At 43.6% G+C, this 24,483-nt stretch overlaps 1 protein-coding gene across 1 annotated transcript in view; it reads right to left on the bottom strand.

The window, feature by feature from the left end:
• The window catches only part of cfap58 (cilia and flagella associated protein 58), a 220,726-nt gene that overhangs the window by 114,664 nt on the left and 81,579 nt on the right, over positions 1-24,483 (bottom strand). Inside the window, exons 11-13 of the mRNA XM_072557067.1 lie at positions 18,595-18,741; positions 5,142-5,282; positions 1,373-1,596 (exon numbers count right to left, since the gene is read on the bottom strand). Coding sequence (XP_072413168.1) covers positions 1,373-1,596; positions 5,142-5,282; positions 18,595-18,741 — 512 coding nt within the window. The remainder of the gene's footprint in view (positions 1-1,372; positions 1,597-5,141; positions 5,283-18,594; positions 18,742-24,483) is intronic.

Below are 24,483 nucleotides of genomic sequence, written 5' to 3' on the forward strand. Positions count from 1 at the left end.
TCTAAATGGCCTCAGCATCCCTGGTTTAAAGAGAGAAAAGCAAAACCACACATTTAGCATTCTCAGGATCAGCATGTTGAGACAGGACTGGCTCTCCAGCTGACAGGAATCTCACATCTGTTCTGTGGGAGGATGTCCGCTGAATTCAGTGACATGCAGCAGCAGTGGGCCTTTCCTGAGACAAAGAGGCTCCCTGGAGCCAGAAGGCAAAAAAGTGAGGACTACAGATGCTGGAGATCAGAGTCTAGATTAGAGTGGTGCTGGAAAAGCACAGCAGGTCAGGCAGCATCCGAGGAGCAGGAAAATCGATGTTTTCCCTGGAGCCGGAAGTCCACTACCACAAGCTGTTGCCTAATCATAGACCAGCAACCCTAGTAAACAACAGCACCAGTGGGGAAGAAGTGCTGCTCCCAATCCCTCACCCAAACTTTCAGAGCCCAGGCCACCGCTGAGCATTAATTGCCATTCAGTTGGCAGCAGGCCAGGAAGGCTACCCAAGTACCTACATGCCATATCCTTAACCTGGTGTGGTTGCGAGGGAGCTAAAGTGGTAAAGTCCCCACCCGCCACCCTGTCTCCTGATTAATGGACCCCTTCCTGACCATTACAATCATCAAGGGAGCAGAAATATTAGGGTTTCACCCATGCTCACTATTCGCAGCCCTCTAGTGCATGAGCTCAGACATGCAGATGTTGAAAGGTTATCAAAATTTGAGCAACAGAAGACCAGCAGAAGATACTTGCTTCGCTTAAAATTAAGAGAACATTTTCTATGTATATCATAGTGTGGAGAAAGTGAGAACTGCAGACGTTGGAGATCAGAATCAAAAAGTATGGTGCTGGAAAAGCACAGCCGGTCAGACAGCATCTAAGGAGCAGGTGGGTCGACATTTCCAGCATAAGCTCTTTTCACACATTCCTGATGAAGGGCTTATGCTCAAAACATTGAGTCTCCTGCTCCTCGGAAGCTGCCTCATCAGCTTTGCTTTTCCAGCACCATACGTTTTGACTCTCGTATATCATAGTGTGATGATTGTGTTACTCAACTAAATAACCAGAGGTATGGATTAAAATGCCAGAGATTGTGTGTTCAAACAGAAATTTAAGAATTTAAACGCAGTTTAAAAATCTAATCTGGAAATAAAAAATGGTTATCAAGTGACCAAGAAGCTTTCAGATTGTTGTAAAAGCCCAACTGGCTCGTTATTGTCCTTTACAGAAGGGAAACTGCCATCTCCACCTATACCTGGCCTGTGAATCTAGTTCTGGAGCAGTGTGGATGACTCCTATAACTGGGTCTGGTGGCCTTAGAGTTGGGGGGAAAATGCAACCATGCTTTGCTTCTAGAATGCTTTCACTTCTCTCGTATTACCTGAGGTCCTCCAGATTAGATACACTCTTGCTGAGGAGGTGTTTCTCCCGTCTGAGTTTTTTGATCTCCATTCGAAGCAGTCGGATATCATCCACCCGCTGTCTGTATTGTATCTCGCCTTTATTTAACATTGAATGCTGAATCTTGATCTTCTCATACAACAGTGCCAGCTCATCATTACGGCGTACTAACTGGGTACCCAGAATGTCTCTCTCGCTGATAACCTGGCAGGGATGTTAGAACAATGTTAGTTGTAGAAACAACATGAAAGCATACTGAAATCTTACTTCATCAGTAAAGAGGGTGAGCAGAAATCAATCCTGTTGCTACATAAGCTCTGAACTTCGAAAAAACAAGGAAGGCTTCCCTGCAATTAAAAACACATAATAAGCTTAATAGCCCTTAATGTTTGCTAATAGGAATACGATAGTATAATTATGAACAGGACATTGGTTAGGCCACTATTGGAATACTGTGTTCAATTCTGATCTCCCAGCTAGAGGAAACTTGAGAGGGTTCAGAAAAGATTTACAAGGATGTCACCAGTATTGGAGGGTTTGAGTTAGAGGGAGAAGCTGAGGGTATTCAGCCGAGACTATTTTCCCAAGAGCGTCAATGACTGAGGGATGACCTTATAGTAGTTTATAAAATGATGAGGGGCATGGATAGGCTGAATAGTCAAGGTCTAGTCAAGGTAGTGAAGTCCAATACTAGAGGGAATACGTTTAAGGTGAGAGGGGAAAGATTTAAAAGGGACCTAATGGGCAGCTTTTTCATTCAGAGGGTGGTGCATGCATTGAATGAGCTGCCAGAAGAAGTGGTGGAGGCTGGTACAATTACAGCATTTAAAAGGCATCTGGATGGGTATATGAATAGGAAGGGTTGAGAGGAATTTGTGCCAATTGCCAGCAAATGGGACTAGATTAATTTAGATATCTGGTCAGCATGGACAAGTTGGACCGAAAGCTCTGTTTCCATGCTGTACATCTTTGTGACTCAATGACTCTAAGTAGTAACACAAGTGGATAAAGAGGGCATCCAGCAAGCTTGCCTTCATCAGTCGGGGCATTGAGCATAAAAGTTGGCAAGTCATGTTGCAGCTGTACAGAACTTTGGTCAGGCCACATTTGGAATATGGTGTGCAGTCCTGATCGCCACATTATAGAAAGGATGTGGAGGCTTTGGAGATGGCGCAAAAGAGGTTTACCAGGATGTTTACTGGATTGGAATGTATTAGCTATAAGGAGAGTTGGAAAACTTGGATTGTTTTACTAGAGCTGAGGGGGGACCCATTAGAAATATAGAAAATTATGAGAGGCGTGGATAAGATGGATTGTTGAAGATTTTTTCCCAGAGTGGAAATGAAAAACAAAAGGGGGCATAGGTTTAAAGCTTAAAGAGATGTGTGAAGCATGTTGTTTTACACAAAGGGTGGTGGTTGCCTAGAGCACACTGCCAAGGGGAGGTGTTAGAACGAGATGCGATAGCAAAATATAAGAGGCGTTTAGAAGGACACATGAATAGGCAGGGAATAGGAGTACGTGTAGGCAGATGGGGGTTAGCTTAGAATGGCATTATGGCCAGTACAGATATGGTGGGCCAAAGCCCATGTTCAATGATCTAAATGCATGGGTCATAGATTGATGTGGACGAAATGCGGCTGTACAGGACATTGGTTAGGCCACTGTTGGAATATTGCGTGCGATTTTGGTCTCCTTCCTATCGGAAAGATGTTGTGAAACTTGAAAGGGTTCAGAAAAAATTTACAAAGATGTTACCAGGGTTGGAGGATTTGAGCTATAGGAAAAGGCTGAACAGGCTTGGGCTGTTTTCCCTGGAGGTTTGGAGGCTTAGGGGTGACCTTATTGAGGTTTACAAAATTATGAGGGGCATGGATAGGGTAAATAGACAAAGTCTTTTCCCTGAGGTGGGGGAGTCCAGAACTAGAGGGCATAGGTTTAGGGTGAGAGGGGAAAGATATAAAAGAGACCTAAGAAGCAACTTTTTCACGCAGAGGGTGATACATGTATGGAATGAGCTGCCAGAGGAAGTGGCGGAGGCTGGTACAATTGCAACATTTAAAAGGCATTTGGATGGGTATATGAAAAGGAAGGGTTTAGAAGGATATGGGCCAAGTGCTGGCAGGTGGGACCAGACTGGGTTGGGATATCTGGTCGGCATGGACGAGTTGGACCGAAGGGTCTGTTTCCGTGCTGTACATCTCTATGACTTTATGACTCTATGATCCCTTTGTTTGGCAACACTCCCCAGGACCCTACTATTAAGTGTATATGTCCTGCCCTGATTTGCCTTTCCAAAATGCACCACCTCACATTTATCAAAATTAAACTCCATCTGTCACTCCTTGGCCCATTGACCCAGCTGATCAAGGTTCCGTTGTACTCTGAGAAAACCTTCTTGATTGTCCATTACACCTCCAATTTTGGTGTCATCTACAAACTTGGTAACCACACCTCCTATGATTTGGAGATGCCGGTGTTGGACTGGGGCGGACAAAGTTAAAAATCACATGACACCAGGCTTTAGTCCAACAGGTTTATTTGGAAGCACTAGCTGGTTCATCACAATCACCTGATGAAGGAGCAGAGCTCTGAAAGCTAGTGCGTCCAAATAAACCTATTGGACTATAACCTAATGTTGTGTGATTTTTAACTTTACACACCTCCTATGTTCACATCCAAATCACTTCTACAAATGACAAAAAGCAGCGGACCCAGCACCGATCCTTGCGGCACAGTGCTGGCCACAGACTTCCAGGCTGAAAAGCAACCCTCCACCACCATCCTCTATCTTCTACCTTTGCGCCAGTTCTGTATCCAAATGGTTACGCCTCCCTGTATTCCATGTGATCTAATCTTTTCTAATTCACTTGCATCCCAGTTTAACTCTCCAATCTTGTTTGCACAGTGCTAATTCACTTTTGCATAAGGTAATAATTCAGCTACTATTACCTTTGAGATTATGCTTTTTTGCTTAAACGCAACTTGGTTATGCTAATTCAGCAGAACCCCTTTCCTGGTCCTATCTACATTGCTGCTATTTACATGAACCACAACCATTGGATCCTCCCCCTCCCCCTGCAAGTTCCTCTCCAGCTCAGTGCACATGTCCCAGATGCTGGCAACACAGCTTTCGGGACTGCAGAGAACTGTCAACCCCCTGACTATTCAGTCCCTGACCAATACTACATTGTTGTTTACTCCAACACTTGAACGGCTTTCCTTCCCACATATGATGTTACGGTGAGATCACTCATTTACCCTGCAGCCTTTGCTTTCATCCAAACAGGTAACAAGAACCTCAAACTTGTGAGATAATTTCAATCACTGAGGATCCTCAGCTTTTACCTTCTCAACCTCCATATTGGCCTAACTCAGTCACATTCTCCTGTCCCCTCATCGACCTAACTCAGAGTCAAACCCTCCTATCCCCATATTGGCCTAACACAGAGTCACACCCTCCTCTCCCAATATTGGCCTAACTCAGAGTCAAACCTGTCTGTGCCTAATTACTGACCAAATTTGAAGGCCTAACATCTAGAATTACTATAGAAATAAACTACAAAATACACAAAATAAACAAAACTGTTTGTGCTATAAGAGTAAATAGGATACAAAAAACTGCTATTTCAGCGAAAACAGCAATTAAGTAAATATTTATAAAGCACCAGCTGTATTTTTAAGACATTCAAACTGCACCGCTTTAAAATTGAATAATTCACTATCTCATACAGTCCACTGCAATGCACCTGGTCCAGCTCTTTCTTTTGTCGAATCCTCTCTGTGTCAGCCTCATCAATAATTCGCAGCAGCTTTCGTTCTTCTGTTTCCTGGTTTTCAATGAAAATCCTGGTGTCCTGGGCCTGTTGTTTCATCTTCTGCAGTTCAACCTGCATTTAGGAAAGAAATAGCTCAAACTATGAGGTTGATCAATATTTTGAAAATTCACAGATCCTCCATGCAGTCTATTAGGACAGTAAATTTACAGCATGTCACAGAATTATTGAAGAAGGAGGCCAGCCAGCCTATTGTGTCTGTACTGGGCCTCCAATGAGCATCAAGGTTTAGTGCCATTTATCTGTCACCTCTCCATAATACAATGATAAATTATTGCAGCAACATCTTCAGACACAAAAATAAAACACTAGCTGGTATGCCACCACTAAATCTGTTCCTGCCTTAAATATAACTTTTTTCCCAAATGGGGCAAGGAATGGCCAACGAAGTAACTCTACACATTAGAACTTGCTTCTTTGTCAGCTAACATTTTCAAGCTGTATGTTTTCCTCTTAACTTTAAAAAGGCAGGAATCAATCACACAGTCATTTATTTACTTCAGTTTAATTTTTTAATGTATTTTTCTGTCTCGTATTTTTATGAGGGTGGTAAATGTCAGTGCAGAACACCACCCCATTCTGGACATTCAATATCAGCAGTAAAGTTTCCTTTTTTTGATATGTATATAACATAAAATCAACATTCTTGCAAATAAAATCTTTAGAGAAAAGATGTTGAGGCACAGGGGTAGTGTCATGACATCAGGGCCAGAACCTCGGGGTTGTGAGCTTGAGGTCCATGGGAGGTGCATTCAAAACATAGCCAAATAGGTTAATTATCAAACTGTAAATCATTCAAATACACCTGATGGCAGCTGGTAAGAGTGGGGATTTCCTGGTCTGTCATCCTGTAGAGGACAATGGCAATTCATTGCAGTAATTTGTCCATATGTATGGATTAATCCAGTTGTCAGAAGTGAGAAAAGACTGGAGAAAAGACAGACAGACAATCTTAGGGTTGGCAACATATGATGAAAGAATAATTACACATAGAAGGAGGCAATTAAGCCCACCATGTCCTTGTTGACTCTCTTCAAAATCAACAAAACTAGACCCACTCACCCACCTTCTCTCTTTTCAGATGCTTATCCAGTTCCCTGTTGAAACTCTCTAGCATATCTGTTTCTCCCAGGTAGAGTATGACAAATGTATGGAAACACAAAGCTGGAGCAGGGGTAGGCCATTCGAGACTGTTCCACCATTTGGTAAGATCATGGCTGATGTGATAACTCCAAGATGCCTTTAGAGAGAGGTGGGCAATGCAGGGGTTACAGTGTGTTATTTCCCCCTTCAACTCCATTTTGATTTAGCTCCACTCCTCCCTCACTTTTGATGGTTTTCATTACCCATACTAGGCTTTGCATGCAACATTACATGGGGGATTTATTGGTGGTGGTTGATGGTTATAAAAGGTCGTGGTGATTTGGTATTGGGAAAGCATTTTGTTTGTGTGCAGTAAAAAAAAAGTATAAATCAGACTTAAAGGGCTCTTGAGGTGCAGCGGTAGTGTCCCTATCTCTGAACCAGGAGGCCCCAGTTCAAGTCCCACCAGTGCCAGAGGTGCGTGTAATAACATCTATGAATGGGTTATGTTAAACAAAAGCAAAGCCAAAGGGCTCATGTGGCACAGTGGTAATGTCCCTACCTCTAAGCCTGGAAGCCCAAGTTCAAGTCTCACCTGCTCTAAAGGTATGCAATACCATCTATAAACAGTAGATTAGAAAACAAGGCAGATCCAGGAGGCTCTTGCTGTGCAGTAGTAGTGTCCCTAACTCTAAGCCAGGAGACCCAGGTCCAAACCCCACTTTCTCCAGAAGTATGCAACAACATCAACTTTGAACAGGTTGAATTGAAAATATCAATGAAGCAGATCCAATACTCTCAATATCTTTAGAAACAGGTGGGAGCCACAGGAAGTACATGTTTTATTTCCCCCACCAACTCCATTTTAATTTAGCCTCTTCCTGCTCACTTTGCCCAGAATGGAATCTGTGTCTAACTATTTAATTGGCCACATGAGTCATTTACTAGTGGTAGTTAATGGCTAAAAAGAATTTTTAGAAGTCATAATGATTTGGTAATGGAACAACTATTCAGTTGTGTGTGATAGCATTTCAGATATTAAAAAAATACGGACCCAGGGGTATGAGACTGTAGAACTGTTTGTCTCAAGCTGGGACTAGTCTATATACACCACAAGTAATGGCTCTATTTTGGTGTTCAAGAATAAATGACGCTCATTTCCAGTCAGGCTTTTTGAATTAGGCAGATCAGGCAGCTGATCTGATTGTGGTCTCTAATTTTCTATCTACCCCCATTATCCTTTGACTCCCTTATCAGTGATGGACTGGTTTGACTGAAGGGTCTGTTTCTGTTCTATATGACTGTGAGAATGGTTTCTCTCCATTGGTGCCATCTAGAATACTTAAGATTGTTGAATACATTATGAAATCTGCTCTCAATCTTCTCTTTTCCAACAGGAATGATCCAATGTACTCACAACTGAATTCCCTCATTCCCAGGAGCATTCTTGTAAATCCTTGCTGCACCTTCTCTTCACATCCTTCCAAAATTATGATGTCATGGACACAACATTTGAGTTGGGGCTAAACCAGACTTTTATAATGAATCAATATAACTAACTAGTTATTTTGTTCTCTATGCCTTGACTTATAAAACTTAAGAACCCACAGGTCTTTCTAACCATTTCCTCTACCTCCCCTGTGACTTGCAACAATTTCTGTACATCTCCCCAAGGTCTTTCTACTGCACCAGAAATCTGCTTGTGATTTTATGCTGCCTCTCCTCATCCCTTATACTAAAATGTACCTCTACATACTTAAGTTATTATATGTCCTCCCATTCCACCAGCCAGCCTTTTTAAAATCTACTCTAAAATTTCGCTGTACCCTCACATTTCACTTCTGACATGTAGTGCTGTGCTAAAGGTAATCTTCATTTGAGCTCTCTATTTCTGATTAATTGTGAACTCGTGCAATTAGGATCGTGGTCAATTTTGTACAACACACCTACTTGGTACTGGGTTCAGATGCCGAGTCCCTTTTACAGGGACTTATAAACAGCAGAGAGAAGTCCAGCAAAATTTCAAATGCAGATCCCAGCAGGGAAAAGACAAGGGTGTCACCATTGCCTGCGAGATGTTTGAAGATTAAATTTTCACGGACAGAATCATTTGGTCTCTGAAGTTTTCACTTTCCCTCATCAGCTATAAACTGTATCATTCACTTCCTTTCAGCCATGATCTGATGTATCATCATTTACTGGGGAGTTACTGAAGCTTATCTGAGTATAAGTTAGGTCAATACAGTAGCAGGAAGGTGAATTATCCATTCTGCTAATTGTGACCTATTCTCAGTTCAAATCAGCAATAAAGCAAAGTAAGTCTTAACTTACTTGCATCGGCTTATAAAATCCAGGTTAGCTTTATTGATCACAAAAGAAGCTTTCAAATGGATATTTTTCTTTTGATAATTGAAAATAATTGTTGTCTACATCTGTTGCACTATTGGCTTTTAATTCAGACATTTAATGTTGAAATGCATATGCCACTACTAACAAAATTCTGAATAATTGCATTGACAATAGTTTTGAACAGAATCGTACTCCCTTTTCTTTGCTCCTGAACTGTACAATGTACAACATAAAGAAAGAGATATGTTTATATGGCACTTTCATGACATATGGACACCTCAAAGCAACTCTCAGCTAGAGGATATCATTTGAAGTGCAGTAATGGGTGTAATGTTTGAAACGTAGCAGTCATTTGTGCACGGCAAATCCCTACAAACAATGTTATCATGGTCAGTCAATCTGTTTTAATAGGATTTTAATGAGACATAAATATTGGCCAGGACATGGAGGATAAATCCCCAGCAATTATTCAAAGTAGTACTGTATAATCCATTCTTCCACCCAGAGTGATTACTCAGTTAATAACTCTTTCAAAAGCTAGCACCTCCGACAGTGATTCATTCAGCTCTGAACTGTTATGTTAATCTAGATTTTATGGTCAATTCTCTGCAGCGGGGCTCGAACCCACAATATTCTGACTGCTGGCCAAGCCATGGCAAGTAGCAATCAAAAGGTACTGATTGGAGAATGCAAACCAAACATGAGCATAGAAATTATTTTCTCAAATCTGCAGCATGCTGCAATAAACTCTTGTCAAGTAGAGACTGAGTGAGTGCAGCAGTGAATTAGGGCACAAGGATGACCAGCAGTGTGGCAAGTCTTCAAGCTGCTGGAAAATGAAGTCTGACATTTGTGAAGAAGGCCTGACTGAATCAGGACTTATTTCCACTTTAGGCATCTCTCCATTGTATAGTGAGTTGGAGTAAGGACTGCACACAGAAAAGTTGATGGAATGCATGATCATTGTCACAAAAGAATACATTGGCATTTTGTCAGTCTTAACAACCTCTGTGCTGGCTGTAATGGAAAGGCACTGGGAGAAAGAAGGACTTGCACTTATATTTAGTTTTATCACAGCACAGAACAGTGTCTTCGATATACAGATTGCTTTGAAGTGTAGCAACCACTGTTATGCAGGACAATGTGACAGTGGCTGTGCTCACAGACAATTTATTTTGGAGGGAGGGCAGGACAGGAGGGTGAGTAACAATTTACAGCAGTTCCTAAATTAGAACATATAGAACATAGAATAATACAGCACAGAACAGGCCCTTCGGCCCACGATGTTGTGCCGAACTTCTATCCTAGATTAAGCACCCATCCATGTACCTATCCAAATGCCACTTAAAGGTCGCCAATGAATCTGACTCTACCACTCCCTCGGGCAGCGCATTCCATGCCCCCACCACTCTCTGGGTAAAGAACCCACCCCTGACATCTCCCCTATACCTTCCACCCTTCACCTTAAATTTATGTCCCCTTGTAACACTCTGTTGTACCCGGGGAAAAAGTTTCTGACTGTCTACTCTATCTATTCCTCTGATCATCTTATAAACCTCGATCAAGTCACCCCTCATCCTTCGCCGTTCCAACGAGAAAAGGCCGAGAACTCTCAACCTATCCTCGTACGACCTACTCTCCATTCCAGGCAACATCCTGGTAAATCTTCTCTGTACCCTCTCCAAAGCTTCCACATCTTTCCTAAAGTGAGGCGACCAGAACTGCACACAGTACTCCAAATGTGGCCTAACCAAAGTCCTGTACAGCTGCAACATCACCTCACGACTCTTGAATTCAATCCCTCTGCGAATGAACGATAATACTCCATAGGACTTCTTACAAACTCTATCCACCTGAGTGGCAACCTTCAAAGATCTATGTACATAGACCCCAAGATCCCTCTGTTCCTCCACCTGACCAAGAACCCTACCATTAACCCTGTATTCCGCATTCTTATTTGTTCTTCCAAAATGGACAACCTCACACTTGGCAGGGTTGAACTCCATCTGCCACTCCTCAGACCAGCTCTGCATCATATCTAAGTCCCTCTGCAGCCGACAACAGCCCTCCTCACTGTCCACAACTCCACCTATCTTTGTATCATCTGCAAATTTACTGACCCACCCTTCGACTCCCTCCTCTAAGTCATTAATAAAAATTACAAACAGCAGAGGACCCAGAACTGATCCCTGCGGAACTCCACTTGTAACTGGACTCCATGCTGAATATTTACCATCTACCACCACTCTCTGACTTCGACCGGTTAGCCAGTTTTCTATCCAATTGGCCAAATTTCCCTCTATCCCATGCCTCCTGACTTTCCGCATAAGCCTACCATGGGGAACCTTATCAAATGCCTTACTAAAATCCATGTACACTACATCCACTGCTCTACCCTCATCCACATGCTTGGTCACCTCCTCGAAGAATTCAATAAGACTTGTAAGGCAAGACCTACCCTTCACAAATCCGTGCTGGCTGTCCCTAATCAAGCAGTGTCTTTCCAGATACTCGTAAATCCTATCCCTCAGTACCCTTTCCATTACTTTGCCTACCACAGAAGTAAGACTAACTGGCCTGTAATTCCCGGGGTTATCCCTATTCCCTTTTTTGAACAGGGGCACAACATTCGCTACTCTCCAGTCCCCTGGTACCACCCCAGTTGCCAGTGAAGACGAGAAGATCATTGCCAACGGTACTGCAATTTCCTCTCTTGCTTCCCACATAATCCTAGGATATATCCCGTCAGGCCCGGGGGACTTGTCTATCCTCAAGTTGTTCAAAATGTCCAACACATCTTCCTTCCTAACAGGTATCTCTTCTAGCTTATCAGTCCGTTTCACACTCTCCTCTTCAACAATACGGTCCCTCTCGTTCGTAAATACTGAAGAGAAGTACTTGTTCAAGACCTCTCCTATCTCTTCCGACTCAATACACAGTCTCCCACCACTGTCCTTGATCGGACCTACCCTCGTTCTCGTCATTCTCAGGTTTCTCACATACGCATAGAATGCCTTGGGGTTATCCTTGATCCTATCCGCCAGGGATTTTTCATGCCCTCTCTTAGCTCTCCTAATCCCTTTCTTCAGGTCCCTTCTGGCTATCCTGTATCCCTCCACTGCTCTGTCTGAACCTCGTTTCCTCAACCTTATGTAAGCCTCCTTCTTCCTCTTTACTAGACATTCAACCTCCCTCGTCAACCAAGGCTCCCTCACACGACCATTTCTTTCCTGCCTGATCGGTACATACATATCAAGGACACGTCGTATCTGCTCCTTGAAAAAGTCCCACATTTCCACCACATCCTTCCCTGACAGCCTATGCTCCCAACGTATGCTCCTCAAATCCTGTCTTACAGCATCGTAATTTCCCTTCCCCCAATTGTAAAAACTTCCTTGTTGTGCGCACCTATCTCTCTCCATAACCAAGGTGAAAGTCACAGAATTGTGGTCGCCATCACCAAAATGTTCACCCACTAACAAACCCACCACTTGTCCCGGTTCGTTACCGAGTACCAAATCCAATATGGCCTCCCCTCTGGTTGGACAATCTACATACTGCGTTAGAAAAGCTTCCTGGACACACTGCACAAACACCGCCCCATCCAATCTACTTGATCTAAAGAGCTTCCAATCAATATTTGGGAAGTTGAAGTCGCCCATGACTACGACCCTGTGGCTTCTGCACCTTTCCAAAATCTGTTTCCCAATCTGTTTCTCCACATCTCTGCTGCTATTGGGGGGCCTATAATAAACACCCAACAAGGTGACTGCACCTTTCCTATTTCTGACTTCAGCCCATACTACCTCCAGAGGCAGATCCCCCTCAAACTTCCTTTCTGCAGCCGTTATACCATTTCTAATTAGCAATGCCACCCCCCCTCCTTTTTTACCACCCTCCCTAATCTTACTGAAACATCTGTAACCAGGAACCTCCAACAGCCATTCCTGTCCCTCATCTATCCATGTTTCCGTGATGGCCACAACATCGTAGTCCCAGGTACCGATCCACGCCTTAAGTTCACCCACTTTATTTTTGATACTCCTTGCATTGAAGTATACGCACTTGAGCCCATCTCTGTGTCCGCAAGTAGTCCCTGTCAGTGCTACCTTCTCCACAGCCTCCCTACAGTCTTGGACATCCTGACACACAGCTAGCTTACTTGCTGGACTACAAGTCCGGATCCCATCCCCCTGCCAAATTAGTTTAAACCCCCCCGAAGAGTGCTAGCAAACCTACCCCCCAGGATATTGGTGCCCTTCTGGTTCAGGTGCAACCCGTCCTGTTTATACAGGTCCCACCTTCCCCAGAATGCAGTCCAATTGTCCAAATATCTGAAGCCCTCCCTCCTACACCATCCTTGCAGCCACGTGTTCAACTGCACTCTCTCCCTATTCTTTGCCTCTCTGTCACGTGGCACCGGCAACAACCCAGAGATGACGACTCTGTCTGTCCTAGCTTTTAGTTTCCAGCCTAACTCTTTGAGCTCTTGAATGACCTCCCCACCCCTCTTCCTACCTATGTCGTTGGTGCCAATGTGTACCACGACTTCTGGCTGCACACCCTCCCCCTTAAGGATTCTGAAGACACGGTCCGAGACGTCTCGGACCCTAGCACCTGGGAGGCAACAAACCATCCGAGAGTCTCGCCCATGTCCACAGAACCGCCTGTCCGTCCCTCTAACTAGAGAGTCCCCTATAACTAGCGCTCTCCTCTTCTCCCCCTTTCCCTTCTGAACCTCAGAGCCACAGACCCCTTCACTGCAGCTTACACCTGCAAGGCTGTCCCCCCCAACAGTTTCCAAAGCTGCATACTTATTTTTTAGGGGAACGACCACAGGGGAACCCTGCACTGCCTGTTTCTTCCCCTTCCCACCTCTAACTGTTACCCAGCTACCTCTGCTCTCTGGCGTAACTATGTCCCTGTAGCTTCTATCGATCACCCTCTCAGCCTCTCGAATAATCCTCAGCTCATCCAGCTCCAGTTCCAGTTCCCTAACTCGTTCGGTGAGGATCAGGATCTGACTGCATTTCCTGCACACGAAATTGTGGTTCATAAACCAGGGTACTTACTCCTGGTGGTTGAAAATACAAATCACTAAGTGCAATGCAACAGATGAGGCCAGATGTGACTTGGCCATGAGGCCAGGCCAATAATAGCACTATCTCAGCAGGTCTTTGTTTTCAGAAGTGCAGTGAATTATTGACTTTACATGATATATATCTTTACGTGATTATATGTTGTTATTTTTGTGATCTACTTGTCCATCTCTCAATACTTATTTGGACAAGATTAAGAAGCGTCATGTGTTGAAATATCTCTTATTGATATTTTAATGGTCTATAAGGTTGACCCCTTTATAAGATTGTAGGAACAGCAGTTTCTGTCAAAGGAGGATTTGTGAATGTAGTTTATTTGGTTTCTGTCAGCAGTTCTACATTTGCCATTGTTACTTTATGGCTCATTAGTATGTACCTTGTGCAAACTGGGTGATTGAGCATGGAAGAGGTCTGTTTTGGCTTTGAGTTGGTACAATTTGACATGGGGGTCCCTGGAGCCATAGGGGTAATGGTTGGATAACTGGGTGAGGCTAGAGGGCCTAAAGTCAGCTATCATAACTTGGACAAAGTCATGGAGATTTGAGGTTGGGTCTTCTAAGTAGCCAACCTCAGCATGCATCTAGCCCGGTCATCAGCGATCACAGTTAAGACACAGTTGGCTTTCTTTCGGATTTGAACGGAGAATAGGCCACAGTTGGCAGAACGGATCATTTATCTTCCTGCTTCTTTCTTAATCAAACCTCTGCTCCAGGGTCAGCAGATCCAACTCCATTCTATATTCACCCTTTTCCACATTGTGGTAATCTAGGTACTGAATACGAAGGCAGGTTCAGCAGGTCAGTAAATTTCCTGAGCTGAACCACCCACCTCAGCAGTCAACATGTGGCTCTTGATGTCCACAGATCTAATAATCTCTGTCTCCATCAACAATGACTGACAGTATACGCAGCACTCATCAACACATTCTCAAGTGTAATTAGGATAGGTAATGAGTTTTGCTTCTTTCCAGTGACCCTCAAATCCCAAGAATAATTTCATTAAAAATTCCATAGATTTACATTCCTTTGAATAAAACGAAATCATGAGTAGCTAATCTAACACTACGACACTGTATAACTAAACCTTGATGCTGTGGAGTATTAACATGGTGAACATAGGTTGCTGCTCAGGGCAGTTAAAAATATTTCCAGACAGAAAGTAGTATCATGAATGATATCACATTGATCTACAGACTACAGGTATCAGCAAAATAAACTTCACAGTGAGTATCAGCCAGTGAAATACAGAGCTGCAATAGCTAGATCTAACTTTTGAAGGCACCACTACCAGCCTTTTGTCACCTTGTGGACTAAATAGTTACAGAGTACATTTTATCATAATGTACCAACACATTTAAATATGAAACCTTAACATGGAAGAGCGCTGCCACTTCTGAATCATTCACCGCCAACATCTAGGAGTCACCATTGATAGAAAATTCAACCAGACAAGCCAAAAACTACACACACAGGAACTGTTCGGAGGTCAGGAATTCAGATACGTGTAACTCCCCAGAGTCTATCTACTATCTACAAGGCACAAGTCAGAAGTGTGATGGAATACTCCCCACTTGCCTGGCCAAGTGCAATTCCAACAATTGTTTGGATTAGACATTGGCTGGCTGGAAGAAGACAGAGGGTAGTAGTTGATGGTAAAGGTTCATCTTGGAGTGCAGTTACTAGCGGTGTTCCGCAAGGATCTGTTTTGGGACCATTGCTGTTTGTCATTTTTATAAATGACCTGGAGGAGGGGCTAGAAGGTTGGGTGAGCAAGTTTGCGGATGATACGAAAGTCGGTGGAGTTGTTGACAGTGAGGAAGGATGTGCCAGGTTACAGCGGGATATAGATAAGCTGCAGAGCTGGGCAGAAAGGTGGCAAATGGAGTTCAATGCGGGTAAGTGTGAGGTGGTTCACTTTGGTATGAGTAACAAAAAGATGGGGTACTGGGCTAATAGTCGGATACTTGGTAGTGTGGATGAGCAGAGGGTTCTTGGTGTCCATGTACACAGTTCTCTGAAAGTTGCCACCCAGGTAAATAGTGCGGTGAAGAAGGCATATGGCGTACTGGCTTTTATTGGTAAAGGAATTAAGTTCCGGAGTCCTGAGGTCATGTTGCAGTTGTATAAGACTCTGGTGCTGCCGCATCTGGAGTATTGTGTGCAGTTTTGGTTGCCATACTATAGGAAGGATGTGGAGGCACTGGAACGGGTGCAGAGGAGGTTTACCAGGATGTTGCCTGGTATGGTAGGAAGATCGTATGAGGAAAGTTCTGAGGCACTTGGGGCTGTTTTCATTTAGAAAAGAAGGTTTAGGGGTGACTTGATAGAGGTGTAAAGGTGATTAGGGGTTTAGATAGGGTTGACCATGAGAACCTTTTTCCACGTATGGAGTCAGCTATTACAAGGGGGCGTAGCTTTAAATTAAGGGGTGGTAGGTATAGGAGAGGTGTTAGGGGTAGATTCTTTGCTCAGCGAGTCGTGAGTTCATGGAATGCCCTGCCAGTAGCAGTGGTGGACTCTCCCTCTTTCTGGGCATTTAAACGAGCATTGGATAGGCAGATGGAGGATAGTGGGCGAGTGTAGGTTAGGTGGGCTTGGATCGGCGCAACATCGAGGGCCAAAGGGCCTGTACTGCGCTGTATTGTTCTATGTTCTATGTTCTAATACTCAAGAGGCTTGACACCAGCCAAGGCAAAAATGTGAGGTAAAAACAATGACTGCAGATGCTGGAAAGCAAATACTGGATTAGTGGTGCTGGAAGAGCACAGCAGTTCAGGCAGCATCCAACGAGCAACGAAATCGACGTTTCGGACAAAAGCGTGAAGGGCTTTTGCCCGAAACATCGATTTCGCTGCTCGTTGAATGCTGCCTGAACTGCTGTGCTCTTCCAGCACCACTAATCCACCATCCAAGGCAAAGCAACCCACTTGACTGGCACCCCATCTATATTTACTTCCTTGACCATCAGTGCACAGTTACAACTGTGTGCACCATAAACAAGATGAACTGCAGCAATTCACAAGACCGCTTTCAAAAGCACCTTCCAAACCTGCAAATAAAACCCCAAAGAATTGCAGATGCTGGAAATCAGAAACAAAAGCAGAAATTGCTGGAAAAACTCAGCAGGTCTGGCTGCAACTGTGAAGTACAGTTAACGTTTCAGGTCCAGTGACACTTCCTCAGAGCTGATCACAGATAGCAAAAGGCTGGTATATACACTGAAGATAAGGTGGTGGTAGGGGGAGAAGGAAATGATGGGGTGAAGGTGGAGTTGGAGCCCAGAGAGAGAAAATCAGTTGGATGGACAAAGGAATGGTTACAGGTCAGCTTGGGAGAATCAATAGCTGCTAATGGAGACTATTAGTGGCTGACAATAGGTTGTTTGTGGTAGCAGCCCTTGTGGAAATTGAGGTATTGTTTTTCCAGTTTATATTAAGCTTTGTGAGAGCTCGACAGTAATCCTGAGACAGAAATGTTGGCCATAGAACACAGTGGTTGTTGAAATAGCTGGCAACTGGAAGTTCAAGGTTATTTCTGCAGCCAGAACATAGTCTGCATTTTGTCTCCCCAGTGTGGAGCAGACCACATTGTGAGCAGAGACTAGAATGAGTGAAGTGCAGGTAAACCGCTGCTTCACCTGGAAGGTGTGTTTGGGGCACTGGACAGGGAGGAGGGAGGAGGTAAATAGGCAGGTATTACATCTTCTCCAATTGCATGAAAAGACGCCAAGGGGTTGTGAGGAGATGTTGGAAATTGAGTAGGAGTGAATGAAGATGACCTGAAGAGAATAGTTACAGGCCAAGGCTGACAAATGAAGGGGAGGGGAATATGTGCCTCATTTCCAAAGCTGCAACTTTACCACCTGAAGGATCACAGGCACCAGACACATGGAAACACCTGTTGTGCTGCCTGTAAGCTCCTTTCCAAGTCACACACAATCCTGGCTTGGAACTATATCGCTATATCTTCACTGTTGTGGGTTCAAGAAGCTGTAACTCCTTTCCTAACAGCACTGTGGGTGCACCCAGACATGGACAGCAGTAGTTTAAGATGATGGCTCACCTGTACCTTCTCAAAGACAACTAAGGATTGCAAAAATGTTCACATCCAATAAATAGGTTTATAAAAATGTACAACATCAGATTGCAATGTCAAAGCAAAAAAGCTTTGCCTCTTCCTAAGGTAACAAGCCAAAGCTCAGAGAATTAGCAATAAGGGTCCTAAGAGTGCTGATAATAAAACTCCCATAATATTGGTCATTACTGGCCCCAGGGACCTCATTATTGTCCTAGTCGAGTCACATAAACCATTAATGACTTTAATAACCAATCACAGCACAGTGAAGTTAATATTTCAGTGCACTATATTTTATGTTATTCAATAACTCCCTGTAGATACGATTCAAACTATAAGAACATTGAGTAATTTATCCAAGCTTCCACTTATAATTTAATGAAAGCAAACAGAAAATAAAAGTATTTTCTCTCAATCAATAATATCTAATTAAAATATCAGCAGCGGCTGCTTACAGCCTGTGAAAAGTATGTTTTCCTGCTGAAGGAGGTGGTGAGACATTGGAACACGGGTAAGATTCTGCTCTTTGACCACTTTTGTTTCTCTAAGAGAGAAGCGACAATTTACATTAGGCAGAAGACATTGTGATGATGACCTCTACCTCCACATCATTCAAAACTGTTTGCTCCTATTGACGTAAAACAAGCATACACTGCCGGATTAAATGCATTGAGGTAATGAAAATTTTAAATGTTGCCAACATGTATATTTGGTAATGAGAGCTAAAGAAGCATTATTCCAGTAAAATTCTGACAATAATACCTTTAGTGTATCCTTCTCCTTCTCCATGCGCTGATATTCGAGGTGTTGCTTCACTAGTGCAGCTTCTTTCGCACAGATCTCATCCTTCAGCTGGTCGATGTGGTGGTTCATGATCTTCAGCTTACGTTTCATTTCAGCTATCTCATCCTTAAAAGGCAAAATTGTAAATATGAATAAAAGCAGTCCTAAATACATTGTTAAATTATAAAAGACAGATAAAAATGTCTTCTTCTCCCAACAGAGAACACATTCATTCTCCCTTACTAATTTCTCTTCACCTTTCCTGATGATGCCAGCTGTATGATCGGGTACAGAATTGGGCACTCTCTGCCTCAATGATGTAGCCACAATTTATATGCAAGGCTACAGACAAATGATGGTGGAATGACAGTGAACAAGCATTAAAGGCCAAACCAATCTTTTCTTCACCTATCATTCACATACACATAATACTACCAGCGATTGCAGCCAGGAGACTTGTTTTCATTCTCATTAACCTTCGAACAATGAAGCCAATTGCAATGTACCTCCTGCCCACCCTAGCCGAGGCCAGGGTCAGAACTAGGACCTTGTTAACCTACTTGTCACAGTTTCTCACAGAATAATGCCAGCACTTCAGGGGAGCGCCTATAGGGTGGAAGATGAGATAAATCTTAACTTTTCCAATTATTGTCTAGCTCAGAAATGGTCACTGTTGAACCAGAAATATGTTCATGAGCTGAGTCCATTGTAGATTCACAATCATGGCTTCCAAAATCATCAGTACCTCTCAAGTGTGTGATAATTTTGCATTTTCAACAAATCATTTTTTCTCAGGTAGGATCCGATTTTTGAAATTCCTTGACCTAACAAAGTGGCAAACGTTCCCACAAGTCCCACCCTTGAACATGTCAGTTTTGACTTTCAGTGGGGCACATCTGGAGACAGCCTGAGCTTCATGCATGCACAGCACATAGAGAAGGCTGGTCAGTTACATGGTGAGCTGTCTCCATTTAAATCTCAGATTACTATCTGTGCTGTCTAGAGCCCAGAACTGCAGGGTGGACCAGGTCTGTTTCAGTGAATTGGTTTTGGATAGCTGAAGTTTACCTCTGGAGAGCTAGAATACAACTCTTGGCATGGTCCCGGTGGGGGAAGTCATGGAGGTTAGGTGCCCTTAGGGTGAGTTCCCTTAGTGATATTGGTCAGTTACCCTTTGGTATTGTTAAAAGTAGACATGAATGTGCCTAAAATATACATAAACCCATTGGAACTGTCAAACTTCCAAAGACTGTCAAATGGTTGAGAGATTTATAATAAGCCTAAAGATTTCCATTTGCTAGAGTAGTGCTACTGACTGATTTCACAAGGATTAATTATTACAGTGAGATAACAGCCTGCCATCTCAACATGATCAGCAGCTACATGTGTTTTTGGACTCTGATGTGGAACTGTGAATTCCAGTGCTTCTTGCACATGAGTTAAATATTTGTTTATACAAGGCTTTATTGGAGTAAAGGAATCTAAATGTAATAATGTCGCAAATGGACTGAAATCTGCATCACACTATTAGAACTTTATTCAATAGAACTTTTCTTGTTTCTTATCTGTGCATGGATCTTCCCATGACACATATGGCATGAGTTGGCAGAGGGCAAAAAGTGCTGGGTGTGAGGGAGACATGAACGTGCAGGAGTTAACATATAAATGGAAGGGTGGTGCCCACAGGAGCAAGAAGTGGCATGAAGTCCCACAGAGAGTTGGTAGAAGGGCATAAACTGGCATGGATGGGTCATGGCAGTGTGTTTGGGCTAGATGCTGTGAGGTGTGTGGAGTATGTGTTTGGTTTTATTTACTTTTTGTTGAAGTGCTACTCGGTACCAATACAGAGAAACCTGGCATCGAACCCACAGCCCAAGCCAGCAGCCTCTGCTCTTACTGCAGTGCCACGTGGCCCATAACTGAGTCATAGATTCATAGAGTTGTACAGCACAAAAACAGACCCTTCGGTTCAACTCGTCCATACCAACCAGATATCATAAATTAATCAAGTCCCATTTGCCAACATGTGGCCCATATTCCTCTAAACCTTTCCTATTCATGTACACATCCAGATGCCTTTTACATGCCATAATTGTACCAGTCTCCACCACTTCCTCTGGCAGCTCATTCCCTACACACACCACCTCTGCGAGAAACAGTTGCCCCTTAGGTCCCTTTTAAATTGTTCCCATCTCACTTTAAACCTATACCCTCTAGTTTTGGACTCCCCCACCCTGGGGAAAAGGATTTTCATCCTATCCATACCCCTCATGATTTTATAAACTCCTATAAGGTCATCCCTCAACCTCCAACACTCCAGAGAAAGTAGCCCCAGCTTATTCAGTCTCTCCCTGTAGCTCAAAACTTCCAACCTTGGCAACATTCTTGTAAATCTTTTCTGAACCCTTTTAAGTTTAACAATATCTTTCCTATAGCAGGGAAACAGGAATGACACAATATTCAAAAGTGACCTTACCGATGTCCTGTATAGCTGTAACATGACTTCCCAACTGCTATACTCAATGCACTGACCAATAAAGGCAAGTGTACCAACCATCTTCTTCACTATCCTACCAACCAGTGACTCTATTTTCTAGGAATTATGAACCTATCAGAGAACCCTACCACCTCCAAATGAAAGCCAGGGAAGGTGCTGGATATATAGGGTAAAGTGTCTGTCAGCCTTTTCAGCATCCTTTAGCAGGCTGGAGAATATGATTATTAAAATCAGCTTTGTTTTTTTAATTGTATTTCAGTGTTAATGCTGAAAATGTGACCCGCACACTGACATCCGATCAAACTTGATGAATAGATTGCATTCTTTTATGTAGTAGAATCATCTGAATGTCGTTATAATGAAAGCAGGTTGTTTTGTGAATAAAATGAGTCCTGATGGCTGTGAAATTCAGTTTCTAATTGTCCATTATGAACTGCAATCTAAAGCTGTTTGCTTGGTTCCTCGAGCCTACACTGACTAATTTAGAAAATTAACTACATGATCTAAACGAGATTTCAATTGGCCTCAACAACCTCAGACTTGGGCAGAGACGAAAAATCAGCTCCTGAGTGCTTGCTCGTGTCCCTTGGCCCAAAGAAACATATTAATTGATACCAAGCGAGGTCAAGATTGAACTCAGTCGGGTTACCTTCCGAGGTAGAACAGCTGCCGACATTTTCCTGCTTAAGTCACAAATGAAGAATGAGAACTGAACAGAGGTGCTTTGTCAACTCACTCAGCTGGACCTGGAGTTTACCAACACTTTAAACTGAGATTTACATGAGACAACAAATTAAAACCAGTAATCCTTTCTTTTAACCATTCTTGGGGAAAAAGAAACTTTGCAACTTTAAAATGTTACTTTAAGTCAATTTTTAAAAATTGATGTTTATAACACTTGTGGTGTTCATCAGGCCCACAATACGTTCTCAGAATGTCTTGGTTTGGTAATCACATTACCGGAATTCTAACTTGTGAATCCAGTCATGTGATAGACTGCAGGTATGGATGAGCTGTAAAAGGTTGTTGCTGATACAAAGGACACCGCACCACCCTTGCAGTGAAACCACCGGCTGTGCTAAATACAACCTGAAAATAGCAGTATGGTGCAGTGACGTACTTCTGACCTTTCAGTTTAGCAAAATCGGTGACAAAGCTGCAATTCCCAGTTACATCACAACACCCATGGTGTGGAAAAGTAGATGATGCTGCTGGAGGCGTTTATTGTCAGCGTGGAGAAAAGTGTAGGATGGCCGTTTCAACTGATCCAACTCGGAGATATTTCAAATGCCAGCCAGCAGGAACTGACATTCAGTGACAAAACAATTCCACAGTGCCCACTTAAAAAAGTTCACAAGCGCATTCTGGAGAAGAAACAGTTTTTTAAACACTGCAAAGGGTTACATTCAACAACATGTTTAATAGTCTTTTCTTTAACCACAACCCATTAACAAAATCTTGCTGAAATAGAATTCACCTTTTTTTAAGAGTTCCTTCGGATTGAGGAAGAATTGTTTCTGCTCCAGTTCAACAGGCTCTGCAATGGCTTTTAAATCTAATGCTCAAATCTGCATTGGGAGAAAGGTGGTGCTGGAAGAGTTGGTGGTTGGGCTGTTTGGAAGTCTCTGTGCTCCATATCATAGCTTGGCTTTGGCTCTCCATGGTCCTGATGAAGTCTCTCAATGTGTTTGATATCTTCCTGAGTGAGGTCCTCACCTACCACCCCAGAGACACCGTGTCATTCTTCGTCATTTCCACCACCTCCAAACAGACCCCACCACCAATGATATATTTCCATCCCCTCCCCTATCAGCGTTCCGGAAAGACCACTCCCTCTGCGACTCCCTCGTCAGGTCCACACCCCCCACCAACCCAACCTCCACTCCCGGCACCTTCCCCTGCAACCGCAAGAAAGGCAAAACTTGCGCTCACACCTCCCCCTTCACTTCCCTCCAAAGCCCCAAGGGATCCTTCCATATCTGTCACAAATTCACCTGCACCTCCACACACATCATTTACTGCATCCGCTGCACCCGATGTGGTCTCCTCTACATTGGGGAGCAAGGCCGCCTACTTGCGGAACGTTTCAGAGAACACCTCTGGGACACCCGCACCAACCAACCCAACCGCCCCGTGGCTGAACACTTTAACTCCCCCTCCCACTCCACCAAGGACATGCAGGTCCTTGACCTCCTCCATCGCCAGACCATGGCAATACGACGCCTGGAGGAAGAGAGCCTCATCTTCCGCCTAGGAACCCTCCATCCACAAGGGATGAATGCAGATTTCTCCAGCTTCCTCATTTCCCCGCCCCGCCCCCCCCCCCCCCTCCACCACCTTATCTCAATCCCAACCCTTGGACTCAGCACCGCCTTCTTGACCTGCAATCTTCTTCCCGACCTCTCCGCCCCCACCCCCTCTCCGGCCTATCACCCTCACCTTAACCTCCTCCCACCTATCGCATTCCCAACGCCAGTCCCACAAGTCCCTCCTCCCTACCTTTCATCTTAATCTGCTTGGCACACCTTCCTCACTCCTGAAGGGCTTATGCCCGAACATTCGATTCTCCTGCTCCTTGGATGCTGCCTGACCTGCTGTGCTTTTCCAGCAACACATTTTTCAGTGTCTTCCTGAGTGAGCCTTCTTCACTTTGGTCTGACACAAGCTAGTATTTCCCATGAGTTGGCAATATGTTTGACCTCTTCTGGATATTCTGAGGACATCCTTAAAAACTGTCATCCTTGGACTCTTCTGCTACCACCAAGGTCTGAGTAAGACAGTTGTTTTGGAACTCAGGTATCAGGCATATGAAATATCGAAACACTGAAAGTAGGAGCAACAGTGGGCCAACTGGCGATTTGACCCTGTTCTGTCACTCAAGATGATCACAGTTGATCATCCAACTTTGTACCTAGTTCCCACTTTCTCCCCATATTCTTTGATCCCTTTAGCTGGGAGAACTACATCTAATTCCTTCTTGAAAACATTCAATGTTGTGGCCTCAACCACTTTGTGTGGCAGAGAATTTCCACAGAATCACCACTCTCTGGATGAATAAATTTCTCCTCATCTCAGTACTAAATGATGTACCCTACATTTTTAAACTCTGACCCCTGGTATTGGATGCCATAATAATCAGGAACATCCTTCCTACATTTACCCTAGTTTATTCTATAGAGATTTAGAGGTTTCTATGAGATTCCTCTGTCATTCTTCTAAACTCCAGTGAACATAGTTCTAAGAAACCAGTCTCTTCAACCAGTCCCACCAACCCAGGAGTCAGTCTGGGAAACCTTTGTCACACTCTCTCCACAGACAGAATATTGTTCCTCTGATGAGGAGACTAAAACTATACACAATACTCCAGGAGT

The sequence above is a fragment of the Chiloscyllium punctatum genome, chromosome 38 (genome assembly GCF_047496795.1).
Source record: "Chiloscyllium punctatum isolate Juve2018m chromosome 38, sChiPun1.3, whole genome shotgun sequence".
Classification (NCBI taxonomy): domain Eukaryota; kingdom Metazoa; phylum Chordata; class Chondrichthyes; order Orectolobiformes; family Hemiscylliidae; genus Chiloscyllium; species Chiloscyllium punctatum.